At 35.9% G+C, this 23,418-nt stretch overlaps 1 protein-coding gene across 4 annotated transcripts in view; it reads right to left on the reverse strand.

Moving 5' to 3' along the window:
* Positions 1–1,594: 1,594 nt before the first annotated feature.
* ACSL4 (acyl-CoA synthetase long chain family member 4) overlaps positions 1,595–23,418 on the reverse strand; it is an 84,296-nt gene continuing 62,472 nt past the window's right edge. For 2 of the 4 annotated variants that reach the window (XM_025372215.1, XM_025372213.1), the window contains exons 10-16: positions 22,187–22,326; positions 21,306–21,478; positions 18,549–18,623; positions 16,354–16,545; positions 14,313–14,427; positions 12,172–12,329; positions 1,595–4,476 (exon numbers count right to left, since the gene is read on the reverse strand). In XM_025372215.1, coding sequence (XP_025228000.1) covers positions 4,319–4,476; positions 12,172–12,329; positions 14,313–14,427; positions 16,354–16,545; positions 18,549–18,623; positions 21,306–21,478; positions 22,187–22,326 — 1,011 coding nt within the window. In that variant the 3' untranslated portion in view covers positions 1,595–4,318. The remainder of the gene's footprint in view (positions 4,477–12,171; positions 12,330–14,312; positions 14,428–16,353; positions 16,546–18,548; positions 18,624–21,305; positions 21,479–22,186; positions 22,327–23,418) is intronic. The other 2 variants (XM_025372216.1, XM_025372214.1) reach the window with 1 other exon arrangement.

The following is a 23,418-nucleotide window of genomic DNA, read 5'->3' on the forward strand; positions in this document are numbered from 1 at the left end:
GGCCACATGCACTACAGTGGATAGTGCCGATACTGAATCTTTTCAACTTCACAGAAAGTTCTACTGAGCAGCACTATTTTACAGGGTAATTAAATCAATTTAGTGAGTCACAGCCAACATTTAAGTAAACGAAATAGAATAGAAAACCAGTGTGCACCTCATTAGTATTGTTTTTTCACAAAATATTTTCATAAAATGTGTGTACAGCATTGTGGATCACAATAAAAAGAAGTTTGGAAGCACTCCTTTACATTATGTGTGCAAAACCCTGATTAAAATTTTAAAAAACATAAGGGTCAGGCACTTTGGCTCACATCTGTAATTCCAGCGCTTTGGGTGGCTGAGGTGGGAGGATTGCTTGATGCCAGGAGTTCAAGACCAGCCTGGGCAACATAGCGAGACCCCATCTCTACAAAAAAAAAAAAAAAAATTGATTAGCTGGGCATGCTGATGCGTGCCTGTAGTCCCAGCTACTTCAGCGGCTAAAGTGAGAGGATTGCTTGAGCCCAGGAGAGTTCAAGGCTGCAGTGAGCTATGATGGAGCCACTGTACTCCAGCCTGGGTGACAGAGTGAGACCCTATCTCAAGACAAAAATACATAAATAATTAAAAAATAAGAGTCACAGACTCCTTATACCTAGTAGAATCCTCAACTTCTTGTGATTCATAGTCTCACAGCCCTATAGGAAACTCAGAACCTAGGGCACCATTTAAGAAAATAGAGCTTGGAACAGTAAGATCACAATACTAAAGCTAGACATGATGGACCATAAGGACTATCGTGTTCCCTATTTCTTCTGTCATTTGTGTTTCCCTTTTTGCAAAAGGCATCATTTTTGAAGTGTGTGTGTGTGTGTGTGTGTTTTTAATGGGAAGAAGAAACTGAGGCTAAGGCTAAGAATGAGATTGGCCCATGGTTACAAAGCTGGTGTCAATAAACCCAGGTCTCCTGACCTCTAGATCTAGAACTTTTTTCACAAAATCTTCAGGGGAAGTCAGTTCTTGAAGGCCCTGAGTATGCTAGTCAATACTTTAAACAACCTGACTGATGAACAGTGTCTAGATACAATAATTATTATGATAACAATAGCTAGCATAAGCTATTTTTCTAAACACTTTACATTTTAACTCTCACAACAATCCTATTAGGCAGATCCTATCAACCCAATTTTTCCAGATGAAGAAATGCAGCTCCAAAATGTTAATCAATTTGCCAAAAACTACAGTGGCAAAGCCAGGAAATAGAGCTCTTAATGCCATTTTATACACACCCTCATATAACTCAAATTAATTTCTCTCTAAAATATTAATTAGCCTAAAAGTAGCAGTTATAATTTGGTAGCACCTACTGACAAATCCATATTTTGTCCCAAAGTATCAGTGTTACAAAGGGGTTTTACTCTATTGACTGGATCAAAGTAACAGTTTGGGATTCAAATACTCTGAACTAAAGGATGGGACTATACAAGCCTGTTTAACTGCTTAATGCAATTCCACAAACTTGGAGATGAGTACTTTAAAAATATGTGTTTAAAACGTTGGCTAATAATCTTCAGACTTGGAGATTTTCTCTCAATGCATAATGAAGTACAAATTGGCTTGATAACATGGGTGAATTTATTTCTTAAGATTTGAGTGCAAACTTAAAAACAAGAACAAAGCTTTTCATCAAGAATAAACACAAAATCTCAACAATTCTGCAATCGTGCATTTTAACAGAAAGTACAAATATGAATACATTACAATTTGTAACTGCATTTAAAAATTAAAATATTTCTCTCCAAATCCAAAACACCACACAATCTTTATCTGTTCTCATCTTGTTACCTTAGAAACATTTGTCATATGCTATCAGGAAAATATAGGCAAGAATCACTAATCAGTTATTCATGATCAAAGAAACATGAATCTCCTTAACTGTGACTTTTTGAATCATTTATCTATATTTCTGAAATATCACACAATTATACCCTCCACTCTAGAGAAAAAAAAAGAATAAATACAAATATCAAGGAGGCAGGAACATTCACGGAATTAAAGCAAAAGTCACAAGTGTTTGACTTAGAAATGTCCATATTGTAGTAAATTTTTAAAGTACAACTTTATTTGATGGCTGACATGTATGTAATAATTGTGAGCAATTTAAACAGTATAAAAATGTGAGATCAAAATCTTTAGTCTTAAATACTTGAAAAGTCACTATGAATATGGAAAGATTTGCTTACATAAACATGTATATTTTTAGATGGAAAATCAAGGGGTAGTGGCATCTCCCTGGTCCCTTAACAATGTTTGGATTTTTGCAAAGAATTAGCAGCACCCAACCTTAAGTGTTAATGATGTGTTTCTACAGGACCTATATAACAGATCAGTTGGCAGTGTTCCAGCTTTTGGGAGTCGGGGGCGGATCGAGGGTGCAAATATCTGAGATAAGACAGTGCATGCACTCACACATTTAAAATCACCATTCTAAATGGGAAAAAAAAAATCACATATTGGAAAAGTCTAAGAAACTCATTCTTAATGGGTAAACAGCAGGGCAGGAATAAAAGCTGAATAGTAGTCTACTTGATGATAATGGTTTTTCACTCTTCAAAGGCAAGTTGGGAAGAATGAGAATACTCACATACACATAACTCCAGGGAAAACTTGCCTAAAATTTTACCTTGCAAAACACTGAACAGAAATCTTTACAAAAACCTTCATTCTTGTTTATAATACTTGATTTTTCCCTTATTACCACCATATGCATAACATTTAAGTATTTTCTTTATAAATATTTTAGAGCAAAAAGAATTTATTTTGTTGCAATGGTGGCCCACATCTGTACAAAACAACATAAGCAACTCACACACACACACACACACACATATATATGTATATATGCATATATATATAAAATGATTAAGAAAAAGTGCAAAGAGTAACAGTATTAAGATTTTTTGTGTTTTACAGTAACTATGGTTCAAGTGTGAATATTTATCAGGGATATATAATCCCAGGTTTTAATTAAAGATTCAAAAAGAAACCACACTCCCAAGTTACTGCACAAACATCAGTCCCTTATCAAGTAACTCTGCCCTTCTCCCAAATCTAGTATTTCCAGTTTCTAAGCTCTTCCCAAACAGGAAAAAATGGTAACAGTGTTTTCTTCCCTTTAACTTCCCAAAACTCATCCAAGTTAATCACCTGTAACTTCAAGCAAGATATTGGGGAAGTCATTCATTATAACCCGCTTTGCTAAAATTAAAGCAAAATGAAAGGCTTCCTGAAATGCAAACTACTGATCAAGAATCAAATCAGCAACAGCAAACAGACCTTAAATTACAAATGTAATTTACTACATGTACATTTTAAAATCAATCCCTGTTATCAAAGATAAATTCAGAGTTTAAATCTCTTTCCCAGGTTCAGTGCTGTGCAAGGGTTCTAATTCCAAATACTTACGATTTTATCATCTTTTCTAAGAGAAAATGTTTGCCTGTTAACTTTTTACCTTCCTGTCATTTTGCTCTTGGTCTCAGCTTTTCAGTTTGAATAAACACAGAAAGGCAATTTTCAGCATTTCAAACAATGTCCTTTCCTCTTAAGTCATTCAAATAATTACAGTTATTTTTAGATCTCAAAGTTTCAAAAAAGCAGCTCAATTTCCCTTTAAATATATTACTAGATATTTTTTGGTGTTGTATATGTTGTTTTATTCTTACTTTAGGCACTGTAATTATTCACAACATTACAATGACTCTATATCTAACCTATGCAACAATTATAATCTTAATACCTTCTAAGGTATTATTTGATTTTGTGTATTATATTACTATTGAATTTTTCCTTCAAGATAAATGGTTGGAAGAGAATTTTAAAGCCCTGCAGCACTTTTGCTTTGAGTAGTGTTAATACATATTTTCTGTCATGCTTAATATTTAAACTTCTTCTGAAATAGGAAGACAAGAGGCATTGGAAGCTGCGAATTTCCTCAAACTACATTCTACTCCAACTCCGATTTATTTTGTTCAACATTAAATATTTTTCTTTACAAAAACAAGTATATCTTAGGCTAATTTTTAAAAACAGAATTTCTGCTCTATAATAACACAGCTAAAGGGAAATAACTTTTCAATTTCAGCTGCACTAGAACTATGCAAAACTAAGTTAAAGTAAACTGGACAACAATTTTAATAACTTTTGGTTTTGTTTTCTTTTTACTGTATCTTTAGAATGATATACCTTACATTCTAACAGCTCAACAAAGGCTTAATATTCTAGAAGTGAAAAACCACCAGGCTACCTCCTGCACAACTGTCAATAAGAGAGCATTTTATTTGCCCCCATACATTCGTTCAATGTCTTTGAGGTAATGGTTCTTCAGCTCCTTCCTTTTCAGTTTGAAAGCATCAGTTACCAAACCAGTTTCAGGGGTCCATGGCTCTGGGCTTAATCGAACCTTGATTGGAATTTCAAATCGCTCCAATTTCACTGAAATTAGAAGGGAAAAGATGGGAGAAAAGGAGACGGGGGAAAGAGAGGAGAAAGGAGTAGGGACAGGGAAAGAAGGGGAAGGAGAAGCAATTAATAAAATATGAGTTTTTCAGGATTTACCTAGATGATTCAGGTGCTGAATCACCAATCACCACAAACTTATTTAATGGTATACTAGATAGTTTACTAATGCTACTTCTACCTTACAATTTCATTTCATATTTCTCAAAGTATACATAAGTTGTTTCAGTTGGATAGTTTTAGTCTATGTGGTTTTTAATATACATGCATATACACATTATACACACAGACACACACACACACACACACACACACAAACACACACATCTTCCTCTTCAGAGACTTTATATTTGCCTGAGATGGTCTTTCTCAATACAGTTGTGTGTCACTTCCATACTTTATCTGTATGTCTGCTCAAATGCTACCTCCCCAGAGAGGACTTCCCTGATCACTCATAACAAAAGAGAAGTACCTTTGTCTCTCTATATCTTCTTAACACTATGCTTTGTTCAAAGTAGTTATCACCACCCAACATATTATATACTTGTCTCGCCATGGAGGTAAAATGTAAGCTCCATAAAAGCAAGGTCTTTGATTTTTTCACTGCCATCCATAGGGTTGAGAGCCCTCCATAAATACATACAAGTTTATTAATTCATTCTACAGAAAATTCTCTAGACAAATATTCTTTATAAATTTTAATATATATTCAAATACAGATAAAAAAGGGGATTGTGAATTTCATATATTTAAATGGTATAAAACTGATACAATGAATATTGTATTTGAGTTAGACAACCTAATACATATTGGAAAAAATATAAGGAAGGACATAAAGATAATTAATGTAGTATTAATACTTTCAAATTCCATAAATTATATGCCATCAAGTTATTTATTATGACTACAAGGGTAATTCTTTAAATTATGGAGGCCTATTAACAGTAATGTTAATCAATAGATGAGCCTTGTTTTATGTGATTATTTAAAACAGCAATTGCCAAGAAGCAAACATTGGCACATTTTTAAAAACTACTAAAAAATAGCCTAGATGACTTTAGAAATGATTTGGTTTCAGTGGCAAGCACAAAGAACTCACATTCACCGAAGTTCTTTTCTAGTACTAGTCTGTTTTATGAAAGGTTGGTTGAACTAGTGAGTTTCTCACTAAAATGACAGAAAAATATAAAGTTGAGTATGAAAATATCTTTTAAATCTAACTTAGAACCAACTTCCTACAAATAATGCCTGAATAGGTCATAAAGGAACATAAAACTTGCTTGAATTAACCAAGTCTACTCTGTTAATAAAGTACAGCTCAATTACACAGAGGTTCATAAAATAAGCCTATCTGCTCCCAAGGTCACATTTAGAACTCAAGTAAACAGTTAAATTCTCAGGTATAGATTTGGCCCCCCAATTTTTTATTTCATTTTACTTTTCTTACATACATAGGTACTAGTCCAGAAACACTGACAAGATTGGGACAAGGCAAGCACATTATTTCAGTTGCACACAAGCAAATGAAAGCAGGCTGAAAACAATCTTTCTATTTAGTTAAATTCCTGCTTTAAAGCCAAAGAAATAAAGACAGCTATAGAGGTTTCATCTTGAAAATTCCTAAACATTATCTAATACCCCAAGCCATAGGAAGCAATGGGCTATCACAGTTTCCCGTAAATAGAATAAATTGCCAACAAGTGAGAAAGGTTAGGGGAAGGAAAAACAAACAAAACCAACAAAAATGTGGCATTTTTATCTGAATTAACTACAACATTATGAAACGTGACCTGCAGGTGGCAGCAAATATCGATTTTCATAGCCATTGGAAGTCGCTCAAATCACCCAAAAACAAGTATTTTGCATTCTTATGATACTATGTATACCTCACACAATTATACTTAAAATATGAAGAGGCCTGCTATGAAAGATGTATAACTTCCGACAGATTTGCTGAATATAATCAAAACTATTTTACACTTTTTTGCATAAGTCTCCGATATTATAATTTGCAAAATGTTGGCAAGATAAATCCTTTGTGGCACAAAAGGCTTATGATTTATACATTTAGCTCATGATTACCACTCATTATCCAAATCATGAGTTACACGCCTCACTCCAAGCACAGGAAAGTTATGAGGACCTAGTGGGTCCTAGGATTTTATTCTGCCTTCTAACAAAGTGGGATACAGCTTGACTTCCCCCATTGTTGCTTTTACACAATTAAATATGCAATGGAAAATTATTCAAGTCACACTCTAATCCATTAATATATTCAGAGGATGGCTAAGAATAACGACAGTGCACCTCTGATGGTTAGCCTTTTGGTTGAAATACGATATATTTCTTGAAATACTATATTTAAAGAAAATACTGTATTTGAAATGCTATACTTAAATACTTAAAGAAAATACTATATATTTTTGGGAATACTATATTGAAGGCAAATCAGGCTTTGTATCAAAAAAGGTTCTGGGAGCTTGGTGTCATTAATATGAAAGTGTGTTATATCAATAATATTATAACAAAACCATCTTGAAGAAGGAAATATTATGTCACACTGTTTTTATAGGTATAAAATAAGTAAGCTTTTTCAATCTGATTATGTTAATAGGCAATTGTCATTTAAAACTTTACAGTATCTAGAATTCAGAAAATTATTCTTGGGGAGAAATTAGTTTTCAGATAGAAAAACTATTACTACGAACTATATTTTTAATCCCAAACGGAACCTAAGTAGTTAATATTTTTAATAAATAAAAATAATAGGAGTCCAGAGTTAGGGAAATAGGTATATTCATGTATCTCTGATCGGAATATAAACCAGTTCAGTTTTCCTGGGGAGAGGCAGCAATTTGGCAATGAGGAAAAAAGTCTTTAAAATATATATTCTCTTTGACTCAGAAATTCTGTTTCTAGGAATTCACACTAAGAAAATAATCACATAAGAAAATAATTGAGTATACAAGATTCGTGTTATATTTGTTTACAGTGATGGGGAAGAAGGTGAAACTCACCTAAAAATATAACAGGGACTTTAAATGGCTATTTATGTACTGGGACTATTTAGTATTTAAAATGATACTGTAATTTTCTATTTACTGACATACAAAAACTTTGATTATGTTGACAGGTTAAGTATATATACCAAAATGTAATCTCACCACCCAAAGATAAACTACTCTCAAGTGATTTTGACTTCCTCCTTTATAATATTCTGTTGTCCAATATTTTATAATGAGTATAGATAACCTATAATCAGAAAAAAATGGTATTTTTATTTGTAAGAGAAAAACAATGGGTTAAAACTAGGTTAAGAGCTTCCAACAGAACATGAAGAGTATACAGTTTTTCTCTGTTCTGCCTAAAAAAGAATTTAAATTGTTTAGAATAATTTAAAAATGAAAAAGGTATTAACCACCAGGCAAAAAGTGAAACAAGAGAAAAAGAGCACTGAATGAGAAAGTGCAACAAAATCTTAGAAGACAAAAAGCAAAGGAATGTTTGGTAATTAAGTTAAGGCTGAGGGATCCAAAGCAACTACCAACAAAAGAGGTTGCCAACAAGCAGCAAACTGCCCTCACAGTAGAGCCTGGGCAAGTGCCCTCTAAGCCTGTGCTTCTGAAGATAGAGATGAGGGGTAAAGCTGGAAACAGCAGCACCAGGCTCCAGCCTGTTTAGAGAATAGTTCTCCCTCACCCTGTGCTGCTCTTCCCAAAGCCATTTGTAGGCAGGTCTACTTTTTGGAAAAACTGAAGCAGAGACTCGGGACTCAAGGACATTAGGTACAACAGAAGGAGGGAGTAAAGCTGAAAAGAGAAGGATTCAGTGAGGGTGAGACCCACTGCTCTCCCATCCCCCCAGTAACTCCTTTACCTCTTTTGGGTACCAGAATTCTGGCAGTCAGGCTAATATCACCGGGGAAGAGACTGGAGAAATCTCCTTTGGAGAAATAGAATGACTTAAGAGAAAAAGACACTAACATTGGAATGCCTTTTCAGTGAAGCCCAGTAAGCTTTCCAAACAGTTTTTTAGTACCTGGTTCTTAAATACGGACATACAAGGATCAGCAGACACTTGCAACTCAATGACCAAAGCAAGCGTAAAGTGCAACTTGGAGGTAAAAGAGACAATAACAGGAGAGGAAAACTACATTAAAAGGATTCCTTTTAGTATCCTCAGAGGAATAAGAGACAATGCATTAACTGCATCCATGAAAGAGCAACAGGGTGCTATTAAAAGGAACACTGAGAGGACAGGAACAAGCTCTTGAAAATTAAAATTCTGATATTGGAAATTGGAAATTCAGTAGACAGAAGAGATGATAAAGTTGAGAGACTCTGCCAGAATATAAAACAAGAAGAGAAATAAAAAATTTTAAAAAGGATAATAAAATTAGAGGATGAAAGCTGGAAGTCCAACAGCCACATAAAAGTAGTCCCTGGCCGGGCGCGGTGGCTCAAGCCTGTAATCCCAGCACTTTGGGAGGCCGAGACGGGCGGATCATGAGGTCAGGAGATCGAGACCATCCTGGCTAACACGGTGAAACCCCGTCTCTACTAAAAAATACAAAAAACTAGCCGGGCAAAGTGGCGGATGCCTGTAGTCCCAGCTACTCGGGAGGCTGAGGCAGGAGAATGGCGTGAACCCGAGAGGAGGAGCTTGCAGTGAGCTGAGATCCGGCCACTGCACTCCAGCCTGGGTGACAGAGCAAGACTCCGTCTCAAAAAAAAAAAAAAAAAAAAAAAAAAAGTAGTCCCAGAAACAGACATACAGGGTGGGGGGAATTATGGGGAAAAAAGCAAATGAACAAACAAAAGATAAATTAACACTTCCCAGAACTGAAGGGCAGAGATCTCCATATTGAAAGGGCCCACCCCAAGTATGCGCAATGATAAATGATCAAAGACCCACACCAAGATATATCATTATGAACTATCAAAACACCAGAAATTAACATAATGACTCTGAAAGCTACGAGAGATAAAATAGATCACACACAAAGGAATGGGAATCAGGATGCAACACTGGAGTTGGAAGACAACAAAGCCAAGTCTGCAAAGTGTTCAGGAAAAATGATTTAGAATTTATCATTCTAAGCTATGCCAAGACACATCTCAAGGGTGAGGACAGAATAAAAACATATTCAGACATGCAAGCACAGTCTCAAGAATTTACCTCCCATGCACCTTTCTCAGGAAGCTGCTGAAGGATGTGCTCTACCCAAACTGGCGAGTAAACCAGGAAAAAGACAGATATGAGATCCAGGAAACAGGATCCAACATAGGAGAGAAGCAAAGGAAATTCCCAGGATGATAGTAAAGGGAAGCCTTGGGGAGCAAATAGTCTAAATTTCAGTACAAGGATAAAGGGCTCTAAGAAGTATGTCTCTGAAAACAAAAATACAGACACACTATCCTTTCCTGTATTAGGGAGAATTTTTACAATTTTATCAGAGTTTGGAGGAAGAGTTAAGAACAGGTATACAAAAATCTAATGAAGAGAGGAAATTTTAAGATCCAGGGAAACACAAAAAATTGTCCAAGAAAGGAAATATAATCATAAAACACTATGTAATTCAGCTGTGAATATTTTCATAGTCATAATGGAAACCTGGGGATAAAATGCGAATTGTACTATATATTGGAAAAGAAAAAGTGTGGTGGGGAAGGGGAGGAGAATGGTAATAAGAAAGCTAAATCATCTTCTATGGTTAGTGGTCCATAAAAGTCTACAACATCATAAATGAAAAATTCAAGAAGGAGCAATATAACCATTTTCTTTAGAAAAATGGAGACGAATGCCAGAAACTTTAAAAAAAACAACTAAAGTTGAAGACAGATGAGACTTGGGGAAAAGAGGGATACAATATGGGCTGCTTTTTGTTGCAAGTCCATAATACTGATATTTTTAAAACGATATATACTTGTTATATTGATAACATTGAAACTTAAAAAAAAAATGGAATCCCTTGTTGGGAAAAAGGGGGGAAAAAGCCTACTATTGAACTTGAGCATTAATTTTTAATCTCTTTAATTTTCCAATCAATGTTCCAATAAGCTTTGTCAGTCCTTTCTGCTAATGTTAAACTGCTGATTACTCTCTTTCCTGAAACTCTCTTAGCAGTGCTCTGCATGGGCATTGCTCTCCTGGCATCTTGCCAATCATGCTTCCCACACACATCTCTTTCTTCATCCATTCCTTATATGCTGGTGTTATCCAGAGACCCATCTGCAGCCTCCTGTTCTCCCTTTACAATCTCGCCCAAGGTTGGCCCATCTTCTTTCATGGTTTCAATTATCCCTGAGTCTATAGTATAGTCCAGGCCTCTCCCAATAAAATTTGGACTATACACAACCGCCTGCTGGGCATTTTAACTTTGATTATCCAAAAGATGTTTCAAACTATGTGTGTCCCATACTGACCTCATCATCTTCTTGTATATGCTGGCTCTTCCTCTTGTATTTTCTAGCTCAACCAGTAGTAGTATTTACCTTGTCACTTCAGCTACAAATCTGGGGGCTATCCTAGACTCCTCTTTTCCTTTATCTACATTATCCAATTAATAATTAAAGTGTGCCAATTTTGCTTCATAAACGTTTCCTGATTCCCTGCTTCCGGCCCTCATTACTCACCACCCCCCAGTCTAGGTATCTCCTACAGTCTTCTTCAACTGGCCTTCTGCCTCAGTCCAGTCCCCCTCAAATTCATCTTCAGCACGGCCTCCAGAGTGACTGCATCTCTCCAAAATGCAAACCTGACCACACCACTAACCTAGTCAAACCTGCCAATGGCTCCTCACTGCCTACAGGATTACATCCAAATTTCTGAACACAGCATAGAAGGTACTACACAACTTGGCCTCTGCCAACCTCTACAGCCTTACCTCATACTTTGTACTGTACCAGTAACACCAGACACCTTGAAGTTCCCTGCACACATCATCCTTTTCATACCTATTTGCCTTTACTCATGTTGCTTCTTGGCCTAGAATGCCCAACCTAGTTAACTTCTAATTAACCCTTAAGAATAAGCTTAAGTGACATCTCTTTCATGTCCTCCCAAGTAGGTTAGGCACCCCCATCTGTGGTACCATGATTCTCTGTTCATCTCTCTATTGCTGTTAAGATTGTTGTCTCTCTCATGTGCCGCTCTCACCTGATAATGAACTACATGAGAGCAAGAAATGAGTCTTACTACTTTCTGTATTCCTAGTGTGTAACACAATTCCTGGCATATACTATATAAGCAGATTTTCTCCAATTGGTTATTAACGTACCATCTGAGACAGTCCATTTACAGAGCCAAAGTATACACACAAAGCATAATCATGGTTATAACACTACTAAACTTAGAGTTATTAATTTCTGCTTTGCAGACACAAAGTAGATTTATATAACAGATCTACCCAAAGATGGACCATTCCAAACACAGGCTAGATGACCACTTTGGGAAAGATGTTGAAACATGCAATAAAGAACTAGATAGGTTATTTTACCATACGACACTGAAGGATCCTTCCAACATGGAAATCCATTATACATATTTAAGAAACAGGTTTCTTAAAATCCTGTATTTTATTATTAAAGCGAACATCTTGAAGAGCCTAATGCAAAAGACATCATTAGATGACTTTTAGGGACTACACCAGTCTAGCAATTTCTTACTTACTGGCATTTGCAGCTTCTCGAATTTCTTTCAGTATTTCAGCTTCCATAGCAGGATTATTGCAGATATCAACCCAAGTTCCTTCTACCCCTTTCTGTTGTGCCAAGAGTGTCAACCTTTTCTGATTAGGAACCACAAAACTGATCACATAGGACTGGTCACTAAAAAAATAGACAATAAAATAGAAATGAAAGCATTGAGAAAAGTTATTCATAAATTAGTCAATGAAACAGTACAGTACAGATAAAGTTTCATTAGGAAACAATAAAACCCATAGTACCAGCATAAAGACAGACATATAGACCAATGGAATAGAGAAAATAGAAGTAAACTCTTGTATCTATGGAGAAATGATCTTCGACAAGGGTGTTAAGACCACTCAATGAGGAAAGGACAGTCTCGTCAACAAATGGTACTGGGAAAACTGGATATCCACATGCAATGAATGAAGATGAACCTTTACCTTACAACATATACAAAAATTAGCTCAAAATGGATCAAAAATCTAAACATTGAAGAGCTATTAAGTTGGTGAAAAAGTAATTGACATTAATGGCAAAAACTGAAATTATTTTGCACCAATCTAATAAAACTATAAAACTGCTAGGAAAAAAAAAACACAAGAAACACTTTATGAGAATAGATTTGGCAATATTTCTTGGATGTGACACCAAAAGCAAAGGCAACAAAAGCAAAAACAGATAACTGGGACTGCATCAAAATTAAAAACTTGTGTGTATCAAAAGACTCAATCAGCAGAGTAAAAAGACAACCTATGGAATAGAAAAAAAGATTTGCAAATCATATATCTGATAAGGGGTTAATAAACAGAATATATAATTTCCATAATTCAATAACAAAAAACCAAACAGCTCAATTAAATAATGAACAAAGAACTTGAATAGACATTTCTCCAGAGATAATATATGAATGGCCAACAATCACAGGAAAAGGTGCTCAGTGGCACTAATCATTAGGAAAATGCAAATCAAAACCAAAACAAAATATCCCCTCACACCCATGAGGATGACTACTATATAAAACAAACAAGTGCTAATGAAGAAGTGGAGGAACTAGAATGTTTGTGTACTGTTGCAGGAATGTAAAAATGGTGCTGTTGCTATGGAAAACAGTATTGCTCTTCCTTAAAAAATTAAAAATAGAACTGTCATATGATCCAGCAATTCCACATCTAGGTATCTATCCACATAACTGAAAGCAGGATCTCAAAGAGATATTTGCATACCCATTTTCCTAGAAGCATTATTCACAACAGCCAAGAGGGGGTAGCAACCAAAATGTGCACTGACAATGAATATATAAACAAAATACATTAATGGATACAATGGAATATTGTTAAGCCTTTAAAATGAAGGAAATTCTGACATGTACTATAACATGGATAATCCTTGAGGACATTATACTAAGGGAATTAAGCCAATCACAAAAAGACAAAAACTGTATCATTCTACTTATGTGAGATTTCTAGAGAAGTCATATTCATAGAAACAGAAAGTAGAATGGTGGTTCCCAGGGGAAGGAGGGAGGAGGAATGGGAGTTGTTGTTTAATGGGTATAGAGTTTCCATTTTACAAGAAAAAAAGGTCTGGAGATTGGCTGCACGCCAATGTAAATATACACAACACTACTGAACTGTACATTTAGAAACTGTTAAGATGGTAAATCTTATGCTATATGCTTTTTACCACAATTACAATTTTTAAAAAAGAATAAAATCCATAAAAATAAGACATATCAACATATAAAGAAAATGGCTCAGTCTCAGGCTTTTGATTTAGAAAAACTTGGGTTCAAAATCCATCTCAACATGTAGTAGTTGTGTTACTTTTTTTGGGAAAATTACTTATGCTAAGTCTCAGTTGTCACGGATGTTAAACGAAATAACTTGTCGCATAGCTAAGTATTTAGCAAGATGCAGGTGTCCAAAAACATAGTTAACATGTCTGAGTTATCTCAAATGATCTTCGAGCTGTTGATTCAATAACTTTCATAAATGTACAATTCCCCAGATCTGATGAAAATTCTAAGAGGAGTCTATGTTACCCTTATGATAATACGTAATCACATTATTTTCTAAATATCTTTTGACTTATGAAACAAAAAATACAACTTTGGAAAGTTACCTTTTGGCAAAAGCACAGATGTTGTCAATAAGTGGACAATTCTTCAGTGCAGCTTCTACTTTCCCAAGAGATACATATTCTCCTGCTTGTAACTTCACTAGATCTTTCTTACGATCTGTAAGTCATAAAGAATGTTAAGTCAGCCATAGTTTGTTTTACTAAGGTATATGCAATTCTGACTGTCTTCTTTGAATATCATTGCCTTAATTGTTATTTACAAAACTACTTCTTCTAAAATTATTAGGTTGGTGCAAAAGTAACTGTGGTTTTTGCCATTACTTTTAAAATGGCAAAAGCTGCATATATATAATGCTTGCCCATACACACCAGTTAAAAAGAAAATGCCTAGTTAAATAAGTATTGGCTAAAAGTTACACCTTATACCCAAAGCTTTAGCATCTTATTATAATCTTAAATATTATAATCAATTTAATAGAAGGAACTAGGACTTTGGAACATTCGATTTTAATGGTAACTCTGCCTGATACTAGCTAAGTGATCCTGGGCATGTCAGTTAACCTCCTAATCCTCAAGTTTTATCAGAATAATGATGCCTACCTCATACAGATATATCCCACAATGTCTGGCATATAGAACACATTTAACACATGTTAATTCTCCTTCTCCACTTTTGACATTATCTTGTTAAAATGACAGTTCTCTAAGAAAGTGCTAGTACAGGATGGCACAGCTTGAATAATCATTACATGGCCTTGGAACCTTCGTGTGAGTGCTGATTTGCCTACCCATAGCCTGGGAACCCAGTCTACAGAAATAACCTTTGATTTCAGTGCAATTAAAGAACAAGGGGAAAATAAGCTTATTGTTTCTCAACTGAACCATGGTTCCTAGGAATTTCCCCAGCAGATCAAATTTCTAGATGAAGAACCAATTTTCCCAGGAAATCTCTAACTATATTCAGGTCAGATATCGTAAGGTCCAGCAATGGATTGAAATCAGTCACTGGATATAGGTGAGGAAACTCTATGTCTTAAAAAAGACCTGACTGGGCCGGGCGTGGTGGCTCACGCCTGTAATCCCAGCACTTTGGGAGGCCGAGACGGGCGGATCACGAGGTCAGGAGATCGAGACCATCCTGGCTAACACGGTGAAACCCCGTCTCTACTAAAAAATACAAAAAACTAGCCGGGCGCGGTGGCGGGCGCCTGTAGTCCCAGCTACTCGGGAGGCTGAGGCAGGAGAATGGCGGGAACCCGGGAGGTGGAGCTTGCAGTGAGCTGAGATCCGGCCACAGCACTCCAGCCTGGGCGACAGAGCGAGACTCCGTCTCAAAAAAAAAAAAAAAAAAAAAAAAAAAAAAAAAAAAAAAAAAAAAAAGACCTGACTGGGATCCTGCTGAGTGGTCCTCATCAGCAAGTTTTAACTTCTGCCTCATCCAAGTGAACAGCACATTCAGCCCATTTTGGAGTCATTTTTTGAACATAAAGGTCCACTTCAGTAAACTCAATAAGGACAATGCCAAAGTAACTGACATTCTCAGAACCGACTAGTGCTAAGAATTGATACTAATTTTCTAAGGTTCAGGCCTAGTTAGACCCATATAAATAGCCAACAGTAAAAAAAAAATATGAGCCCATGCTGCCCCATGGGTGGAGAGGTAAAGAATGAGGAAGGCCTAGCATAGAGTATGTTACAGGAAATAGTTATATAAAATCACATGTGGTTGACCAAGAAAGACCTCCTCTGAGCTCTTTTTGTTTTCTCATTACCAATTTGCTATTTCCCTGTCCATTCTCTCTACACTCAATGTTGCTGTGGCTAGTGCTGCTAGTACTTACACTAAGGTTCAGGCTCTGTTTAGAATTTTTACATCTATGAACTCATTTAATCTTAACAACAGCCCTATAAGGTTGGTATTGTCCCTGTTTTGCTGATGGAGAAGCTCATACATAAGTTAAATAACTTGTCCAGAGTTTGAACTAATGGAACCACCAACTTTATTAATGACTGATCAATACTACCTTTCATATATATTGAAGTTATAAAACTAAAGAAAACCATAAAAAGAAAACATTCTGACCTATAATCTGTAAACATCCATCGGGATGGAATTCTCCAATATCACCAGTGCAAAACCACCTTTGTCCATTTTCATCCACAGAATAATCCTCTGCTGTTTTCTCTTCATTTTTAAAATATCCCATGGAGATGTTCTGTCCACCAATTACGATTTCACCTCTGGGGTTTGGCTTGTCATTAATTGTATAACCGCCTGGAAATCATAAAAGTAAATTAGTTACTATTCTACAACAAATTTCATTAATTCTTAAAGCTTGTATGTTAGTATTTTTCTGCTGATCAAATTTTATACCACTTTATGAGAGAACATTAGTTTATATTTACTAAGATTTACATGAGGATACTGGGTGACTGTGATTTTAAAAACACCAAGAAAGGCTCAATGATAATCACTACCAACAATCACCCATCTCAAACCTTCCCATACCATAACATTTCACACTTAGAACACCATTAGAGCTTAGTGTTCATAGAGCTCTGTTAAGATAAAATCACCCCCAGGAAGAGTAACACTTGAAGCTGTTATATGTAAATTACTAACATACTGATATCAATGCATTTCAAATTTTTTCTAAGGAGGTTTTAACCAAAAAAAAACATGCAGTAAGTACCCAAAAATGGTAGCACCATAAAGTGAGAGGGAAAGGGGGGACTATGGGAAACAGTAAGAAAACTGTATTCATTTTACCTGCGGCCAGTCATGACTTTAAAAGTTCAAACACTAAACTAATTGACAATAACTACTAATATATTTTATCACTACTCATTACCTCTGTATTACTGAAGGAGGCTTACTTTAAGGAAAATATACAAAAATCTAAATTTGTAAACTAAGATATAGATTAGATTTTGTGTCATAAAAGGATTAAAATCAGGGTTCCTTTCAGCTGTTAGCTGCTCTGATAAAACTATTCAATATTTCAACATGATAAAACCCATTGTTGTATGTAAAAAAAAAAAAAAAACTGAGATCATTCCTACAGTATAAAGCCAAAGAGACTTCATAGCAAGGAAAACTCCAAATACATGTTCAACAATGGACCTACTCCCCAAAACTGACATTAAGGCCCAGTACCAGGAAATCAGAAAATAAAAATTATAGTAAAACTTGTCGAGGAGATTTTTGCCTTTAAACATTTCTGTGATTCCACTGCCTAACAAATAAAAACCTACCTAATAAAATAATTCTGATGTTGATGTCCAAAACACATACACACATACTATTTTCTTCAGATTTTCATGGTAAAATTGGAATGCCATTACCATGGAAGAAGGGAAGACTAAGTCTCAAGGTGTAAAACTCTGGCTTTTTAAAATGTGTTTTTAAAAAACAAATAGTCATTTGCTCATAGAGCACTGACAATAACACACATAAAAAAATGCTTTAGAAACTTACAGTTTATGTTAGATAAAAACGCATTCATTTTCTTAGGGTTTGGACAACCTAAGGGTTACGTCCTACAAGGTAAATTGTACTTTAAATTTTTAGTCTGTGGTTCCATCCTAAGGTAAATATTCTCTTTTAAAATCTTAAGCATTTTAATTATTATTCCTTTATCTGACATGGCTAGGCTGTTAATTATTTGTTTTATTTAACAATCTACTTTATTGTAGTTACTGTGTATGTTTAGTATCTTTCATTAAGAAGACTGGTTGATATTTGCCTTCAGCTAATTTATAGAAAGGATGATCCCCAATATCTCTAGGTTTCTTCTAAGTGGCTTGTCTCTGCAGGTACATATAAAAATTAAACTATACAAATAGCTGGACAGTTGAGTCTCAACTATGAAAATCTTTTCTGGGGTCAAGATCTAAGAAGTTGGTGTATGTTTGCAACCCATCATTCTATCCCCTAAAAATCTGGGGTTTCTTTCTCAGTCCAAACATTCTCACTAGTAAAGTCAAGTTTCAAGGATCCTCACCTTCTCTAAACCCAGAAAGCTCCAGTAAGAATTTTTTTTCTCTTTACCTTCAAGTATTGTCAAGCTCAGAATCATTAATCCTAGATTCTAGAGATTTTATTTTCCTCTTGGGAACCTAAAGATATCACTAAGGAAAAAGAACGCATGGGGACAGGCAATAGCAAACCAGCAGAGAATTATTTGCTTCCCCAGACTTTAACGAAATGAAAGTCATAAAGCTGACAGTAATTTTCAGCATATCTTGAATCACTAGAGCTTTTCATAAAATTCTTACCTTCCTGCCAGTCTTTTAGCTTAATTTCACAGCAAATAAGAGGGGCTCCAACTCTTCCAGTAGTATAGTCAGTTACTGTGAGGGAAAAAGTAACAGAGAGATTAACATACCACATTCCAGATTTGTACCAATGTACTGGGAATATTAGAGTTAGAGCCAGAGTCAGAAAAATGACAAAAGAAGGAGTGGAAAGTGTGATCATTTTTCAGTATTTCAACTCCATTTCAATAGTGCGATGGATTCCATTGTTGTTACATCATTTTTGCTTTTCATGGTTATATTTTATGTAATTAAGTACAAAGATCTGTTAAAGGAGGAGAGATGGCTCCACCGTTATCTACCTAAGATTGTCGTAACATAGATTTTAATCGGAATTCCTACTCTACCACTCACTGGCTGTGTAACATGGACAAGTAACTTAGCCTCTCTAAGCCTCCACTTCCTCATCTATGAAATGGAGATAGTAACAAAAGCTACTTCAAACAGGGATGTGCTGTGAGGATTAAATGAGATGATACATGGACAATGCTTAACACTTCTTGGCACAAGCTAATCTTTCAAAAGATGCTAGCTATTGTTATCAAACATCATCATGATGATGATATCCCTTTGCAATTTGTGATTATTGCTAGCAATAAACAAATATTTATGGACAGCCTATTATGTAAACAGCATTATATTAACTGTTGTGAAGAAAACACAGGAGAGATAAGAAGACCCTGCACTCAATGGCCTTAGGAATGAACTGGGAAGAAATGCATGTGAAACAATTCAGAGAACATTTAAATACTAAACTGCATGGCACTGAAGGTGAGCACAATAGCAGCTTAGAGACTCAAACAATCAATGTAAAATGAAGTAGTTGGGAAAGACATTATTGAAAAGTGGGCATTAAAAGATGGTTGTGATCAATTAGCAAAAAGGACATTCCAAGAGAAGGGAAAAGAAAATACAGAGCAGTGAGACCAAGAATGCCTTCATGAGAAACAGTAAGAAGATTGGCTGGTCTGGAGAGAAGAGCCAGGCATGTTTATATGTGGGGAATAATGGAAAATGATGTTGGATAAGTACACTAGCGTCAGATTAAAGATGTCCTGAAAGCTAGGTAAAGAGGTGTTTAGATTTGATACATCAGATATCAAGCAGTGGGTGAGGTGGATGTATCTAATAGAAGGATACAGGATACATTAGAAGTGATGTAATGTAGGCAGACACAGCTGTTAAAAGGCTGTTAGGTCAGGCCAGGCGCAGTGGCTCATGCCTGTAATCCTAGTACTCTGGGAAGCTGAGGTGGGTGGATCACCTGAGGTCAGGAATTCGAGACCAGCCTGGCCAACATGGTGAAACCCCACCTCTACTAAAAATACAAAACTTAGCTGGGTGTGGTGGTGCACGCCTGTAGTCCCAGCTACTCAGGAGGCTAAGGGAAGAGAATTGCTTGAACCTGGGAGGCGGAGGTTGCAGTGAGCTGAGATTGTGCCACTGCACTCCAGCCTGGGCGACAGAGCAAGACTCTGTCTCCAAAAAAAAAAAAAAAAAGGGTTTTAGGTCAGAGCAGAATGGAGCAATAAAAGGTTAGACGACAAAGGTGGTATGGAGGGAAAGGAGAAACCTAATGAAGGAATGATCTGATGACATTTAAAGATATTTTAAAATAAGCAATCAGATGACTTCAAAACTGATACCTGGAATGACTTTAAGGATGGTGATACCAGTCACACAAACAAATAATTTGTCAATAGAGAGACAGTTTAGAATAATGGCATTGATTTTGGACACAATGAGTTTAAAGTGAAAATAAGATTATCCAAAAATATAATTTCTATACCCCAGTGTTTCTCAACCTAAAGTGATTTTGCCCCCCAGGGGATATCTGGCAATGTTTGGGGATACGTTTCATTGTCACAGCTGGGGTGAGCCCATAAATATCTGCTTTGGCAACTAAATATCCTGCAATGCATACAAGAGTCCTCAACAACAAAGAATCATCGGATTCAAAATCTGAACATTGTCAAGGTTGGGAAAATTTGCTTTAGGCTGTTGAAAAATAACAAACAGGAAAGCAAAGAAGTCTGGACACGAACACAGATTTAAGGGGGAGCATAAAAGTGATACTTCATTTTTAATAGTACGGTTCTCCAAAGAAGCGATCATTTATAGAAAGAAGACTAAAGGACCAGGGTGACAGGATTTTGAGGACTGACTGTGTGGCATAAATATTTATAAGGCGACCGGGCATGGTGGCTCACCGCCTGTAATCCCAGCACTTTGGGAGGCCGAGGCGGGAAGATCACCTGAGGTCAGGAGTTCGAGAGCAGCCTGATCAACATGGTGAAACCCCATCTAAAAATACAAAAATTAGCCGGGCGTGGTGGCACACGCCTGTAATCCCAGCTACTTGGGAGGCTGAGGCAGGAGAATCGTTTGAACCCGGAGGTGGAGGTTGCAGTGAGCCCAGATCATGCCATTGCACTCCAGCCTGGGCAACAAGAGTGAAACTCCGACTCAAAAAAAAAAAAAAAAGGTATAAGGCTTAAAATTAAAGGGTCCACATGATACTTATAACTAAGAATTCATAAACTAAAACTACATTGATTTGCCATGAATCTGATATTAGTTAAGAGGTATTTTAAAGTTGCAATGAATCTGATATTAGTTAAGAGGTATTTTAAAGTTACCATGGTTTCCAAAGGTAATGCAAATATATTTTATTAGTAGCATCTGATACAGAATATTTACCACATTAATAATGCTTACCCTCAGTAACTGTCCCAGCACCACATGATTCTGTCAGTCCATAACCCTGGCCAATTGGGCAGCAGAAACAGACATTCATGAATCGGTGTGTCTGAGGAGATAGTGGGGCCCCTCCAGACAGCATCATGCGGACATTCCCTCCCAGCAGAGCCTTCACCTTTTTAAACAGTAACCTTGATAAACGGAGGATAAATGATTTTAATGTACGCATACATTATTCTTGGCAACGCACTAATTGATAAGCTCTGGGAAAGATTCCTCAACTGGTTGAACACCTCAATGTCAGAATCACGGTGAGAATGAGAGGTTAACAAGGCAACAACCAGTAACACCTTGAAAAAATGCCAGAAAAAACTCTTTAAAAATGAAGAAAGATAATGTGCAGTATCGGGAAACTATGCTGACACAAGTAAATGATCACTTATGTTATCTCGCTTCCAATAAAAAATGCTTCCCCATCCCCACTCCTCAGTATCACATTTAAAATAACGGTTATGTTCATACACTTACAACACTATTTTATGAATACAATAAATCAGAAACCTTCATGCAATGAAGGTCACTTTTTTAGTTAGAAATGACATTTTTTAAGCTCAAGTGTCTTGATTCAAAAGTCTATTTTAGTTTTTCTTCATGAGACTAAATGTTATAAATAAATCTTAAATACATACTCAATTATTAAAATCTGTTAAATTGCCAAGATCAGAGTCCTCTGCTTGCTGTATGAACAGTAAGACTTAGAATAAAAGAGAAATTCAACCTTATGATCATGGTGGTGATATTCAAATGAATTAAGTTTCCATATATTTATTCATCTTCTGGATTTAAAAGCATAAAAAAATTTAAAGGCTCAAACCACAGAGCCTATGAAATGTACTTACAGATTGCAAAGAGGTGCATCATATCCCTTTTTGATCTGTTCCAATTTGTAATCATATCCTATCTTGAACAGAGTTTTCTGAATATAATTCATCTCTTGGACTTTGCTCATAACATTCTTATAAATTCTATCCATGATTTCCTGAAAGTTAAACAAAATATTCAATAATCTGAAAAGAATGGAGACAGTCTTTAGTTGAAGATACCTTACTTGCAACATCTTGGGTAAAAGTCATTAGCATAATGGACATATTTGTTTCTTTAATTATATAATTAATTTCACTGACTACTTGTTCACTACTTCAGAAAGACTAAGGACAGCTATAGGGGTTTCTTTAGTTCTATACATTAAGTTAATCTAATTTTTTTTTTTTTTTTTTTTTGAGATGGAGTCTCACTCTGTTGCCCAGGCTGGAGTACAGTGGCAGGATCTCGGCTCACTGCAAGCTCCACCTCCTGGGTTCATGCCATTCTCCTGCCTCAGCCTCCCCAGTAGCTGGGACTACTGGCCCCCACCACCACACCCAGCTAAAGTTTTTGTGTTTTTAGTAGAACAGGGTTTCACTGTGTTAGCCAGGCTGGTCTCGATTCCCTGACCCCGTGATCCGCCCGCCTTGGCCTCCCAAAGTGCTGGGATTACAGGCGTGAGCCACCGTGCCCGGCCAAGTTAATCTACATTTTTAAGAAATGTTAGCTCGAGTTTAGAGAATTTACTCAGCTGTCACCAAAAAAAAAAAAAAAAAGAAATCTCTTTGTTACAATATATTCACTTATTGTCAAACAGTACCAAAATACCTATGTTGAATCTATTCATGATGCTTTTCTCTTTTTTTACTACAACTTTGTAATCTTCTTACAGCATGGCAGAAAGCATTAGTTTCTTAAAATCCTAAGTATCTATAGTTTAAGCATTTCTATTACATTTTAACAGAAGCAAAGAACATGATTCTTGCTCATACAAACTTGAAAAACTGGAGGTAGGACCAGGTTTAAGACATATTGACTCCAAGGTTAATACAAAACAAACAAAAAACCAAAGAGCCCAGACTACCACTAAATGATGTTATCTTGAAATTATTTAACACAAATTAACAAGAATTATTACATAAAGCACACCTGTTTATAAATACGTGTTTCCAAATACTTAAAATATCAATTATCAGTACAAATTAAGGTATGCTATAATGAATAACTTAATGGGCAGTTCTTTTAATATTAGAACAGAGCCACTCAC

Source organism: Theropithecus gelada, chromosome X (assembly GCF_003255815.1).
Source record: "Theropithecus gelada isolate Dixy chromosome X, Tgel_1.0, whole genome shotgun sequence".
NCBI lineage: Eukaryota > Metazoa > Chordata > Mammalia > Primates > Cercopithecidae > Theropithecus > Theropithecus gelada.